This window comes from Bos indicus, chromosome 11, assembly GCF_029378745.1.
Source record: "Bos indicus isolate NIAB-ARS_2022 breed Sahiwal x Tharparkar chromosome 11, NIAB-ARS_B.indTharparkar_mat_pri_1.0, whole genome shotgun sequence".
NCBI lineage: Eukaryota > Metazoa > Chordata > Mammalia > Artiodactyla > Bovidae > Bos > Bos indicus.
In genome coordinates this window covers 1,468,271-1,482,849 of record NC_091770.1, presented here as the reverse complement: position 1 = coordinate 1,482,849, position 14,579 = coordinate 1,468,271, and the positions used below count along the sequence as shown (strand labels likewise).

Here is a 14,579-nt window from a genome sequence, read left to right as displayed (position 1 = left end):
GTTTTGGTTTTGTTTCTTTCAGAATTTAATAGAAATGGAATCTTACAGTGTGTTCACACGGCATATTTTTTGTGGTATAATAATTCAATTTAATCCCATAAAGCAATGAAAATGCATGAACCACAGCTACAATAGACACTCAGGAGGAATCTTATTAGCCATGTCGAGTGAGAGAAGCCAGACACAAGAGAGGACATCATGACTAATCCCATTTCCTTAATATTCAAAAGTGGTCAAAAATAATTCATGGCATTACAGGTCAGGAGGGCAGCTAGCATGGGCAGGAGAGAGGGCATGCTCAAGAGAGAGACCACGGAGGGAGTCAGCTGATGTGCTGTTGGCTGGGGATTATACAGGTGGGTGTAATCTTTGTGATAATTCATTAGGCTATAATTTTATGACTGTTGCTTTGTTCTTGGTGTATTACATATTATTAAAATGCTTATAAGATACTAGTTTATGCCCATCAGTTGTGTGTGTGTGTGTGTGTGTGTGTGTGTGTGTGAGTGTATTTGATGATGCCATGTGTATTCCCTATCTATTGATAGGTAATTGCATAGCAAATTACCTCTAAGCTTAGCAGCCACTTTCTGTGGGTGAGGAATTTCACAGCATCTTAGCTGGGTCTTCCCTGACGTTGCATGTAGGGTGTTGGTTGGGGCTGAAGGTGTATAAAGGTTTGGCTGGGGCTGGCAGAGCTGCCTCAGAGGTGGGGCGCTCACATGGCTAGTTGGCTGGAGGCCTCAGCATCTTCCCAGGTGGACTTTTCTATCAGGCTGCTTGAGTGTCCACATCATGGTTGCTGGCTTTCCAGAGCGAGAGATCCCAGAGAGTCCAAAACAATGTTTTCTAGATTAATACACGCCATTTATACGTATCAGGAGTGCATTCCTTGGGCTTCCCTGGTGGCTCAGCAGTAAAGAATCTACCTGCAATGCAGGACACCCAGGTTCGATCCCTGGATCGGGTAGATCCCTTGGAGAAGGGAATGGCTCCCCACCACAGTATTCTTGTCTGGGAAATCCCATGGACAGAGAAGCACGTACATAGTACATTCCTTTTTATTGCTAGGTAATATTCCATTTTACAACTAGATCATAATTTATCAATTCTGTTAATGAATGATGGCTGTCTGGATGCTTTCCAGTTTGGGGCTCTTATGAATAAAGTTGATACGAACATTCTTCTACAAGAATTTTTAAAAGAATGTTTATTTATGTGTTTGGCTGGCTCGATCTTAGTCTCGGCACATGGGACCTTTGATCTCCGTTGTGGCGTGTGGGGGTTTTAGTTGCAGCATTCAAACTCTTAGATGTGCACTGGCGGTCTAGCTCTCTGAGCAGTGGTTGAACCTGGGCCCCTTGCACTGGGAGTGCAGAGTCTTAACCGCTGGACCACCAGGGAAGTCCTGAGGTTGGCTTTTTTTCACTCAACACAATGCTTGGAGATCGTCGCAGTGGTCATGTGTATCAGTCGTTCACTCCTTTGTATTGCTGTGTAGTGCTCTACTGTATGAACGCACCACAGTTTATCTGTTCCCTAATCGAGGGACATTTGGATTATGTCTGTATCTGGTGATTACAAATAAAGTTGCTATAAACATGCACGTACAAGTGTTTGCGTGAATGGAGGGTTTCGTTTCTCTCTGGTAAATATCCAGGAGTGGAATTGCTGAGTCGTGAACTCAAGTGTGTGTTTAACTTCACGTTCTTGTCGTTCAGTCACTAAGTTGTGTCCGACTCTTTTCGACCCCATCAGCTGCAGCACGCCAGGCTTCCCTGTCCTGCACTATCTCCTGGAGTTTGCTCAGACTCATGGTGATTGAATTCATGATGCCATCCAACCATCTCTTCTTCTGTCATTCCCTTCTCCTCCTCTCCTCAATCTTTCTCAGCATCAGGATCTTTTCCATGAGTCAGCGCTTCTCATCAGGTCGCCAAAGTATTGGAGCTTCAACATCTGTCCTTCCAGTGAATATTCAGGGTTGATTTCCTTTAGGATTGACTTCATAACACTGACACTGTTAAACTTTTCCAGAGAGGCTATAGCATTTTTTTCAAAATTCCCACTACTAGTGAACGAGAGATCCAGCTACTCTTTGTCTTCTTAACACTTGATATTATCAGTGTTTTTTATTTCAGCCTCTCTGTTAGGTATTTATGATTCAGTTTTTTAAATTAGTATCTTATAGTTTGGTCCTAATTCCACATGTGGAACTTCCCAGTGAGGCTGCTGCCGCCGCCAAGTCACTTCAGTCGTGTCCGACTTTGTGTGACCCCATAGACGGCAGCCCACCAGGCTCCTCCGTCCATGGGATTTTCCAGGCAACAGTACTGGAGTGGGGTGCCATTGCATTGTCTTATTAATACTTTTGCTGGATGCCGATTCCCTACACGACTCAGGAAAAGTGAAGCTCCTGTCTTTTGCTTTTGTTCTTGCCTGTAATGATCCTAGCTCAGAGGTTTTCAAGCTTGTTGTTAATAATGGAACCATGTTGTAAAAAGCTAAGTCCTACACAGACCACCAGTAGATAAGTCAGACGGTGGGGCTGCTGGGAGTAAGCCGGCCCTCTCTGCGCCCCATCGCCACCCCAACAGCTGTCCTCAAGGAGCTGCCCAGCGTACGAGTCCCAGCTCTTACTCTCAACTCTCATGCCGTCTACCCAGGACCTGCCAGGCCTCTTAATTCCATAGGACCTCTCTCTGCCACTTACGGCACAGACATAAAAATATTTGCCAAATCTTCATATCTTACAGACCCAAGAAGACAGAAAAGAGAAACTGTATCTGTTAAAATACCAAAAACCATTGTTATTTATGATTTATACCTTGTGTGTGTATGTGTGCTGAGTACGTCTGACTCTTTGTGACCCCATGGAGTGTCTCCTGCCAGGCTCCTCTGTCCCTGGAATTTTCCAGGAAAGAATGCTGGAGTGGGTTGCCATTTCCTCCTCCAAGGCATCTTCCTGACCCAGGGATTGAACCCCAGTCTCCTTCACTGATTCTTTGTACCACTGTGCCCCCTGGGAAGCCCAGTAATCTTAGTAGGCCACCTTAAATGCTAAATACTGTTTGCATAACAAAGCTTCCCAAGGGGTGCAGTGATAAAGAATCCACCTGCCCTGCAGGAGATGCAAGAGATGCGAGTTCAATCCCTGGGTCAGAAAGATGCCCTGGAGTAAGAAATGGCAACCCATTCCAGTATTCTTGCCTGGAAAATTCTGTGGACAGAGGAGCCTGGTGGGCCTCAGTCCATGGGGTCACAAAGAGTCGGACATGACTGAGCACAAGAACAAACAGAAAGACTAAGATTGCTAAGTGTAGAGATTGATATTTAAAAACAGAAAATGCACAAACAAATATGTATGTTTCATGGGAGAGCTTGAGATGTTCCTGAAACCCTGACTTTTCCATCACAGAGATAGTTTCCTTTTTACTTGAAAAGCATTAGGAATTTAGACATTCATATTATGATAAGCAAATGTTCAAGCTTTCAGGAGGACAGATTCTAAGATTTTTTTCATGCAGCTTTGCTATCTTTTGTTAAATAGTTATTCCTTGGGGTGGCTGTTGAAGTGAAGAACAAGCGCCATCTAGTGGTTATATTTAAGTGTACAGGTCAAAATAAGTTAAAACATTTTGGAATGTGTATCCTTTAGTTTACATGCTAGCAAGATTATGCTCAAAATCCTTCAAGCTAGACTTCAGCAGTAATGAACTTTCAGATGTACAAGCTGGGTTTAGAAAAGGCAGAGGAACCAGAGATCAAATTGCCAGAATTCACTGGATCATGGAGAAAGCAAGGGAATTCCAGAAAATCATCTTTCTCATTGGAGGATAATTGCTTTACTATGCTGTGTTAATTTCAGCTGTACAGTAGTGTGAATCAGCTGTAAGCATAAATATGTCCTCTCTCTTTTGAGGCTCCCTCCCACTTCCCCCCGACCCCAATCCTCTAAGTCACCACAGAGCACTGGACTGAGCTCCCTGTGCGATAGAGGAGGTTCCCACTAGTCCTTTGTCTTATCCATGGGAGTGTATGCATGTCAGTCCCAACCTCCCAGTTCATCCCACCCTCCCCTCTCCACACCCCCCACCCCGTCCACACGTCCATCTCTAAGTCTGCATTTCTGTTCCTACCCTGCAAATACGAAACCTTCCTTTCTTTCCATTTGACCCCCTGTATTGACCACTCAGCCTGTGTCACACACACATTGGCTGCTTTTGAAGCACAGTATCAAACAAGAGCTAGGGAGACCCAGCAAAGATGTCTGTCCTATCAGATCCCTGGGTCCACAGGCTCCATTCACGGTCAATTCAAGGTCTTAACACCTATTTTGTATCCATTTGTCACAGGTATGATTTGAGTCTGGATGAAATGAGAACTTTGACATTTCAGAGAGTGACATTTACCATGGGTCTACCTCTGTTAAAACGTGCAATTCAGGATCAGGTGAGTCTCACTGTTATTATGGTGTAAAATGTGTGAGTGAATGAGAGAGAGACAGAGAGAGAAAAAGATTTTGTTTTGCTTTGTTTGCTTTTGCAACTTGTGGAAGGAAGAGCATTAATTCTGTCCTGGGGGAGCAGACAATTTGGTGGGTATGGGAGTGTCTCCCTCACCCTCCTTTTCTGCTGCCTTCCTGTTAATCTAATTGACATTCACTTCTCTCAAGCCAACAGGCCAGGAAGTAGGAGAATCAGCAAAGGTAGTAAAATATTTGTTCACAAAACAAATATGATCTGGGGTTTCAAATTCAAATATCTGAGAAATATAATAATAAAATAATAAAAATAAAAAATTCATTTTACAGGCTTTTCAAGCATTTTAGTCTTGTCAAAAATGGATGAGTCTTGCTTGTCTAAAAATTGCCATTCTCAACGCAGTGAAATTATTTTAGTCAATTTAGCCTTGCTAAAAAGAGAGAAGGAAAGAAGCAAAGAAAATGTGAGGAGAGGATTCCTTTGTGAGGCTAGCATTAGGAGCTCCATATTTACCCGAGTTTAAGTCCATTCCATATAGTCCATCAAGTTCGTTCCATGTAGTCAAAGCTATGGTTTTCCCAGTAGTCTTGTATGGATGTGAGAGCTGGACCGTAAAGAAGGCCAAGTCTAACAGAATTGGTGCTTTTGAACCATGGTGCTGGAGAAGATTCTCGAGAGTCCCTTGGACTGCAAGGAGATCAACCCAGTCAATCTTAAAGGAAATCAACCCTGAATATTCACTGGAGGGACTGATGCTGAAACTGAAGTTCCAAAACTTTGGCCACTTAATGCGAAGAACTGACTTATTGGAAAAGATCCCGATGCTGGGAAAGATTGAGGCAGGAGGTGAGGGGGGTGACAGAGGATGGGTTGGTTGGATGGCATCATTGACTCAATGGCCATGAGTTTGAGCAAACTCTGGGAGACAGTGAAGGACAGGAAAGCCTGGTGTGCTAGAGTCCATGGGGTCACAAAGAGTTGGACACGACTTAGTGACTGAACACCACCAACAAAGTCCATTCATGCAGCTTCATAGCTTCCTTAAACCTAACATTTTATACAGGAACAATATACCTCTTGGTGAGACCCCTGGGGGAGGGGCCTGAACTGGGGCTGAGCTTCCTTAGGTGCTGAGAAGCTGAATGTATTCTGCAGTGAGCCCGGCCCCCTTTGTGCCCCCCGTGGTTTGTAGAGGGAGAGGCTGAGGACCGACTGGTGGGAGTCTTGTTTCTCTGTGGAATGTGAATCAGAGCTGGTGGGGGCCTGAGGTCATTGGTTGAGACCAGATCCCACCCGCTCACCCACCTTGGTTGGCTGGCTGTCCTGGGGAGGCAAGGACAGAAGTCAGCATCTTCTCATCAGGAGGGAGTTACGGGCAGAGCTTTGGTATCTCCTGGTGAGGTCCTGCAGTCCCTCTGAGGTGACAGGGGCACGGCATTGCCACCCTTAGATGGAGAGCATGTGCAAGGAAACACCCACAGAACAGGGTGACGCATGCTGGGCAAAGCCTGGAAAATAGTTTTGCACCAATCAGAACATACTGGCAAGTAGATGTCCAAACTGGTGAATTGCCTCTAAATGGAACATACATTTAGAAGTGAATACAATTATGTAAAGTTTAAAAATAAAATAAAATTTAAAAAAAAAGAAGTGAATACAGCCAAACAACCAACCAATTAATCTACCAACCAACCTACCAGCCAGACAACCTACCAACCTGCCAACTAATGACCAACCAAGAAAACAACCAACCAACAACCAACCACCTAACCAACCAACCAACCAACCAGTCAACCTACCAACCAACCTAACAACCAAACAGCCTACCTACCAACCTGCCAACTAACCAACCAACCAACTAACCAACCTACTAACCAACAAAATAAACAACCAGCCTACCAACCAACTAACCAACAAAACAAACAACCAACCGAATTACCAACCAAACAGCCCACCAACCAACCAACCAAACATAAAGAAACCCTAATCCCTCTTTGCTTTCAGCTGCTTTCTCCATCACAGCCAGGCCTCCAAATGCATCCAGCCTGGGGCTGGGGGGAAGGTAAGAACTTGACATGGGGGCCAGTCCCCTGCCCCTTTAATCAGCCCATTATGTCTAAGGCTAAACTTAGTGTCAAAATTCAAGACCCAGACGTGAGAGTTAATCCTGTAATGAGGTTTGCCAGTTTCAGCCCGACCCCCATGTCTGAAGGCATAGCCTGTGCACTCTTGCTCCCATGAAGCGTGTGAAGCCCTGCATCCAATTAGCTTCCTGTTTTCTTGGCTCCCTCTGAGGTCTTCAGCAGCCAGACAGCTCTGTCCTGGATGATTAGGTATGATTCCTCTGGGAGGCACAGGATTGGCCTTGGACGATCCCTCCAGTTCATTTCTGTTACTTATTTCAGGCTGTTTGGCACTTCTCTCTGCGTGAATTAGCAAAAGTCAAAAAGCCTGAAGGAAATTAAACTAGTCGGTCATCGGTCACCAGGGCACAGGCTCCTCTTGGGGGACGGGTGTCCTAAGATTCAGCAGCACATCTGTGTGTAAAGACTCTCAAATTCTACCCCGTGAACAGCTGGAGGAGCTGTCCACAGCCAGTAATTCTAGAAGAAGTGTTGTATGATTCATCCATGATTTATCTGCTTCTTCCTGAAATTATTGAGTCATGGCTGCACTGCCCGTTCAGAGAGTGGTCCAAGTCCTTCCATCTTTCCCTGGCCCTCGTGTTGCTCTTAACTTTCGGGGACGATCTGATGAGCGCCCAGGCAGAGGGCGGCGTGTAACATGTGATGATGATGTTCCTGAAGACGAACGAGGAGCGAGCCGCATTTGTCTCAAGTCTCGGCAGACAGCCCACAGGCTGAGAAGAAGCCATTAAAATGTTTCCACTCTGTCTTCTCCCCTGTCATCTGCAATAGATTAGAGATGTTTCGATAATTTGAAAAGGAAAACAGTATCTGACCTTGACTACAGAGCATATACACTTGCACATGTGTGCGTGCACACCCACACACACACACACACAGTGTGAATAATCTCATTGCACCTTTTTGACTCTTCCTGCACCCGCTTCCAGCAGCATCATCTTTGTGCCCCTCAGTCAACTCTCTCCTCTCTCCCTGAGAATTCAGGACCAGGTCCTGCGTGGTGGAAGTCCTGGCTCCCAGAATTTCCAGATGAAGACACAGAGGACCCAGTTGGGATATCTCTTTTGTGGAAGCGCTGGAACTGGACCCCATCCCCTTCCTTGGGTGCCTGGTCCCGTCTCCTCAAACACTTGTCCGTGTAGGCTGATGGTCTGCACCCAAATCACCATAACTCGTAACAACAGCTCACGTTTACTAAATTCGTATTTTGTGCCAGTTGCAGCTCTAAGAACTTTGAATGAATGGATGATCTCATTTAGTATTCCTGACAACCTTAAAGGTATTCTCATTTTACAAATGAGTAAACTGCTGCTGCTCTGCTAAGTCGCTTCAGTCGTGTCCGACTCTGTGCAACCCCATAGACGGCAGCCCACCAGGCTCCGCCGTCCCTGGAATTCTCCAGGCAAGAACACTGGAGTGGGTTGCCATTTCCTTCTCCAATGTGTGAAAGTGAAAGTGAAGTCGCTCAGTCATGTCCGACCCTCATCGACCCCACAGACTGCAGCCTTCCAGGCTCCCCCATCCATGGGATTTTCCAGGCAAGAGTACTGGAGTGGAGTGCCATTGCCTTCTCCGATGAGTAAACTGAGGCTGAGGAATTGACCAGAGGTCATAGGGAATGGAAACCCACTCCAGGATTCTTGCCTGGAAAATCCCATGGACAGAGAAGACTGGCAGGCTACAGTCCAGGGGGTGGCAAAGAGTTGGGCACAACTGAGCGACTGAGCATACGTGCACACACACGCAAGTAGTAGGCTGTGTGTGTAACTAGTGGAGCACAGATTCAAAGCCAGGGCGGTTGCTTCCTGAGCCCACTCAGATCTGGTGATTTCACCCCCCGGTGCACTAGAACCCTCTAAAGGAGCTTTCCAGACTCTTGCCACCCAGGCTGTCGGTCAGGCCCATCAGATCAGCATCTACATCTTTCAGGTGATGCAGGCTGCGTCCTGGCTTGAGAACCGAAGCGCTGACCTTCTTTCTTGGTACCCCACACTGTCTCTCTAGATTGTTCCCATCCCACATTTGATCCCTGCCAATCATGGTTCGTATCAATAACCTCAGATATGCAGATGACACCACCCTTATGGCAGAAAGCGAAGAGGAACTGAAGAGCCATTGATGAAAGTGAAAGAAGAGAGTGAAAAAGCTGGCTTAAAACTCAACATTCCAAAAACTAAGATCATGGCATCTGGTCCTATCACTTTATGGCAAATAGATGGGGAAACAATGGAAACAGTGAGAGACTTTATTTTCTTATAATCATTAAATTATAATAATTTAATGATTATATTTAAATTTAATAATAATTTAATGATTATTCAATATTAATAATTATCTTAAATTATTTCTTACAATTATTTTCTTGGGCTCCAAAATCACTGCAGATGGTGACTGCAGCCATGAAATGAAAAGACGCTTACTCCTTGGAAGAAAAGCTATGACCAACCTAGACAGCATATTAAAAAGCAGAGACATTACTTTGCCAACAAAGGTCCATCTAGTCAAAGCTATGGTTTTTCCAGTAGTCACGTATGGATGTGAGAGTTGGACTATAAAGAAAGCTGACCACCAAAGAATTGATACTTTTGAAGTTTGGTGTTGGAGAAGACTCTTTAGAGTCTCTTGGACTGCAAGAAGGTCCAACCAGTCCATCCTAAAGGAAATCAGTCCTGATTATTCATTGGAAGGACTGATGCTGAAGCTGAAACTCCACTACTTTGGCCACCTGATGTGAAGAACTGATTCACTGGAAAAGACCCTGATGCTGGGAAAGATTGAGGGCAGGAGGAGAAGGGGATGACAGAGGATGAGATGGTGGGGTGGCATCACGGACTCAATGGGCATGAATTTGAGTAAGCTCCGGGAGTTGGTGATGGACAGGGAAGCCTGGTGTGCTGCAGTCCATGGGGTGACAAAGAGTCAGACATGACTGAGTGACTGAACTGAATCATGGTTCGGGGCTGACTCAGGGATGCTTCATCTTAATACTTCCTTTCCCCAGGAGGGAGCCAGTGGGACTCAGGCTATTCCTGGCCAAGTGTAGGAGGAATGGGGATGGGTATCTGGGTTTGCAGCCCCACTGCACCCGTGACTGCTTCCTCCACCCCCACCTCAGCCGTCTTCTCTCCCACCTGAGCTCTTCTCATCCTAACATGAGCCACGTGGGCTGTGGGTGTGGTAGCATCTTTATTATCTAAGCCAGTGGTTCTCAAAGCATAATCTGAGGACCCCTTGGGGTTACTCCAGACCCTTTCACATCTTGATTCTACCTGAAAAGTAGACGTCAGCTGCCTGCAAGCATGACAATAGATTTTCATCATCAATTGCAACCCAAACAGCGTAGGGCAAAACATGGAGCGCAGAAGCAGGCGCGAGAGGCCAGCTGGCTTTATTAGCCAGATGCTAAAGCAATTTGTAAAAATGCAAAACAATACCATTCTTCTCACTGATTATTTTTTGGCTTGAAAATGATGGTTGTTTTTCATAAGAATTTTGTCATTTACATTAACATGTAATAGGTTCATTATTGTTTTTAAATGAGTAAATATTTTAGAAATTCTCAGCTTTAATTGTATGGCAACTTGACAGATACAACCTGTGTAAACAAAAGGTCTTTGGAATCTGAGATAAGTTTTAAGAGTATATTGTTCAGTTGCCAAGACTCTTTGTGATCCCACTGACTGCAGCACACCAGGCTTCCCTGTCCTTCACTATCTCCCAGAGCTTGCTCAAATTCATGTTGCCACTGAGTCGGTGATGCCATCCAACCATCTCATCCTCTGTTACCTGCTTCTCCTCCTGCCCCCAGTTTTTGCAAGCCAGGATCTTTTCCAGTGAATCGGCTCTTCATATCAGGTGGCCAAAGTATTGGCATTTCAGCTTCAGCATCAGTCCTTCCAATGAATACTCAGGACTGATCTTCTTCAGAATGGACTGGTTGGATCTCCTTGCAGTCCAAAGGACTCTCAAGAGTCTTCTCCAACACCACAGTTCAAAAGCAACAATTCGGGTTAGGGTTAGGCACTCAGCCTTCTTTATAGTCCAACTCTCACATCCATATGTGGCTGATGAAATTATTCTTTATTATACTGTAATTATTATTTTCACGAGAATTTTAGAGACTTCCCTCGTAGCTCAGTTGGTAAAGAATCCGCCTGCAGTGCAGGAGACCCGGGTTTGGAAATGGCAAACCCTGGAGAAGGACCCTGGAGAGCCTGGAGAAGGAAATGGCAACCCACTCCAGTATTCTTGCCGCTTCTTGCCTGGGAAATCCCCTGGACAGAGGAGCCTGGTGGGCTACAAAAGTGACCATGGGGGTCACAAAAGTCAGACACAAGTTAGTAACTAAACCACCACCATACTGTAATTATTATTTCAATCAGAATTTTAGACAGTGTCTGTTTGGTATGGTTTGGATTTTTATATTTAGAGACATATCTGGGGCAAGGGGGTGGTCAGATCTGGAATGGAATAAGCTTCAAAAGTCAGCTCCCCTTGGAAGGCATCAGGGAGTGCGGATCACTATTGCTTTCTTCATGAACCCTGAGAAAAGGAGCAGGCTTTTCCAGGAAGCCATTACACTGACGCTGTCGGCGTGTTGCAGAAAGGACCTGAGCAGGAATGTGCCAGGGGGCTGAGGCTGTCCACCACCCCTCTGGCCCCACCCAGGCCCGCTCTGTCGCCCACCACTGCCAGCACGATGACCAGGCACACCTGCTCCACCCACCCTGGGACTGGTCCCTGACTCCTTTGCGCTCTTGGCTCCCACACTCTGGCCTTGGCTCTGCCCGTGACCCCCCGGCTTCTGTTTGTACCAGCACCTGGGGGCCTGACAGGCTGCCGTGCGCTGGGCCTCGCGTGCTATCTCTGGCAGGAGGCCCTGTCCCAGCTCCAGCTGCATGACTTGGGCCCTGGCCACCTGGCCAGCACTTTGGTTGGGTCAGCCCTGGCCCCGTGGGAAGCCCTGGAGGATTTGAGCAGAGATGACAGGACAGAGTGAGGGCCTGTTTACAGAAGTTCCTCTGTGTAGATTGGCACCTGAACAGAGTTGTCATCTGTGACGCTACAGGGATTCTTTGCAAGGGTGGGCCAGGGGGTGAGCTAGGACCCACCCAGGGACTCCACTGCAGCTGTGGGCTTGGTGCTATCTATTTATTGCACTGGAAACCATCCTGCATAATGGAAATTTCTCATTTTAAGGCACAGTGATTCTTCTTGCATTGAACTATTATGTTAAACATAACAATAGTGATTACCTGTTATCGTTTGCTAAGTCCCTGCTATGTGCCAAGAGAGGTGAGTCATTCATTTTACAATCGTTTATTGAATGCCTACTACAAAGTAGTTCGAGAGGCAGTGAACAAAACAGGCAAAAAATATACCCGCATTACGGAGTTCACATTTTAGGCAGCAAACTAATAAAAAAGTAAATTTATGTCGGATGGTTGTCGATGCTAGAGATAAAAATCAAGCGTGGTAAACTGGAAAAGAAGTAACCCTATCTCTGTCCACAGATGATATAATTTTTTTAATGTAGAAAACCCTAAAGATTCCACTAACAAACTGTTAGAACTGATAAACAAATTTGGTAAAGTTGCAAGGTACACAATCCATCACTCTTTTCCATTAAAATTCATATAAAATAGTGCACTTCCCATTAAGAGCTAAGTAAGCTCATGAAATCAGGCTGGTAATGTCAATACGGTACATTCTTCAATGGTGCTGTCAGTGTTGGTAAATTATATGATTACAGTAATCATCATAAAAATTTCCAAGGCAGCTAGGAGTTTGGTAGGAAGCATATGCTGCCAAGAGAAGCGGCATTAAATTTAAGGCAAGAATTTGGAAAATCTGAAGCCGTCAAAAAGCTGCAGTGATATTGTGACAGGTGAAAAATGTCTTTGGACAGAGCCATGGGAATGTCATTTTCCGTCATTCCTCTTCTGGGCTTTCCTGGAGTAGTCAAGGGCCCTGGGGAGGACAGAAGCACAGTGGCGACAGGCAGCCTTTGTTACAGAATTCTCCCAGCACTGTGCTCAGGGCCCCCACTCTGTGGCCTCAGGGGAGAATCAGCCAAGAATAAGGAACAGCTGAGAGCAAGAAGGGTCAGATGTGGGGGCCACAGTGAGAATCCTGGATTTGTTTTGCAAAGGTAACTGTAGTCATAGGAGGGTTTTCTCAAGGGTGGATAGGGAAGAGGAGGTAGGGAAGCACAGTATAATGCTTATTATATTTTCCTAGTTTTTGACCACACAGCACAGCATGGAATCTTAGTTCCCTGACCAGGGATTGAACCTATGCCCTCTGCAGTGGAAGTGTAGTGTCTTAACCACCGGACTACCAGGGAAGTCCTGTAATGCTTGTTTTGAAAGTATTACACCCGTGGCAGATTCATGTTCGTGTATGGCAAAACCAATACAATATTGTAAAGTAATTAGCCTCCAATTAAAATAGATAAATTTAAATAAAAAAGGAAGTATTATAGTATCTTGGTCAAAATTTACAAGTTTATTCAAAAAATGTTTATGGAAATGCAAAAGACCTGGAATCGTTAAAGCGGTTCTAAAAAAGGACACATTTGGAGAGCTCTCAGTATTTGATTTCAAGACTTGTTCACGGTGTCTCAAGATTATGTGGTATTGGCATAAGGTTAGACACACAGATTAATAGGACAGAATAGAGAGTCCTAAAATAAATCCACGCATGAGTGATCAATAGATTTTTGGACAATGTTGCCAGGGCAATTCAATGGGAAAATAAAAGTCTTCTCAATAAATAGTGCTGGAATGACTTATAAACTTATAGAAAAAAAGTTAGCTTTGATCCCTACCTCGCGCTACACACAAAAATAATTTGAGATGTATTATACACCTAAACATGAATTCCACAATTAGAGTTTGTGGAAGAACAAAGGAGAAGGCAGAGGTTTCTTAGAGAGGACGTCAAATGCTAAACACATAAAAGAAAAAGAACTGATAAATTGATCTTTATCAAAATTAAAAGCTGTTGTTCATCAAAAGACATCATGAAGAGAAGAAAAAGACAATCACCAAACCAGGAAAAAATGCCTACAACGCATATATCTGAAAAAAATTATGTCCAGGTACAAAAGACTTGTACCCAGGACATATAAAGAGTTCTTAGAGCTAAATGCTAAGAAGATAAACTATTCAATGTAAAAAATGGGCCAAAGACTTGAATAGACCCTTTATAAAAGGGTCCAAATGGCCAATAAGCATAGAAAAATGTGCTCAGCATCTTTAGTCATCTGAGAAATGCACATTTAAATCATAATGAGAGGCTTTCCTGGTGGCTGGGTAGCTCAGACTCTGAGCTTGCAGTGTAGGGGCCCAGGTTTGATCCCTGGCCAGGCAGCTAGATCCCACATGCCACAACTAAGAGTTCTCACTTGGGCCCGAAGACCTGGTGCAGCCAAACAAACCCAGCCAGCCAGCAGCCAACAAGCCAAAGAGCCCACAGTGAGATGACATCGCAAGCCCTTGAGAATAGCTGAAGGTGGGAAAGACAATACTGATGAGGATTTGGGGAAACTAGAATTCTCACTCACTGTTGGTTGGAGTGGAAAATGGTATAGTCATTCTGCACAAGTGTTCAGCACTTCCTTACAACCCTTTAACCAGCAGTTGCATTCCTGGGGGCTTACAACAGAGAAATGGAAACACATCTCCACAAGGACTTGTTCATGAATGCTTACCTCAACTTTACTTAAAATAAGCCCATGCTGAAAACAACACAAATGTCCATCAATAAGGGATTGGACAAACTGTGGAACACCTGCAGATGGAAAACTACTTGGCCATGAAAAAGAATGAATGACAGATACACAAAACAACGTGGATGCCTTATTTGCCCAGAAGAAGGCAGATATGAAAGTACATACTGTGTAGTTCCATTTTTGTAAGTTCAAGAACAGGAAAAGCTAGTGAAT

General features: G+C 44.9%; 1 protein-coding gene across 6 annotated transcripts in view; it reads left to right on the top strand.

Moving 5' to 3' along the window:
* Positions 1-14,579, top strand: part of ACOXL (acyl-CoA oxidase like) — a 341,825-nt gene that overhangs the window by 27,224 nt on the left and 300,022 nt on the right. For all 6 annotated transcript variants that reach the window (XM_070798172.1, XM_070798174.1, XM_070798171.1 and 3 more), the window contains exon 2: positions 4,356-4,452. In XM_070798172.1, the coding sequence (XP_070654273.1) occupies positions 4,356-4,452 (97 nt within the window). The remainder of the gene's footprint in view (positions 1-4,355; positions 4,453-14,579) is intronic.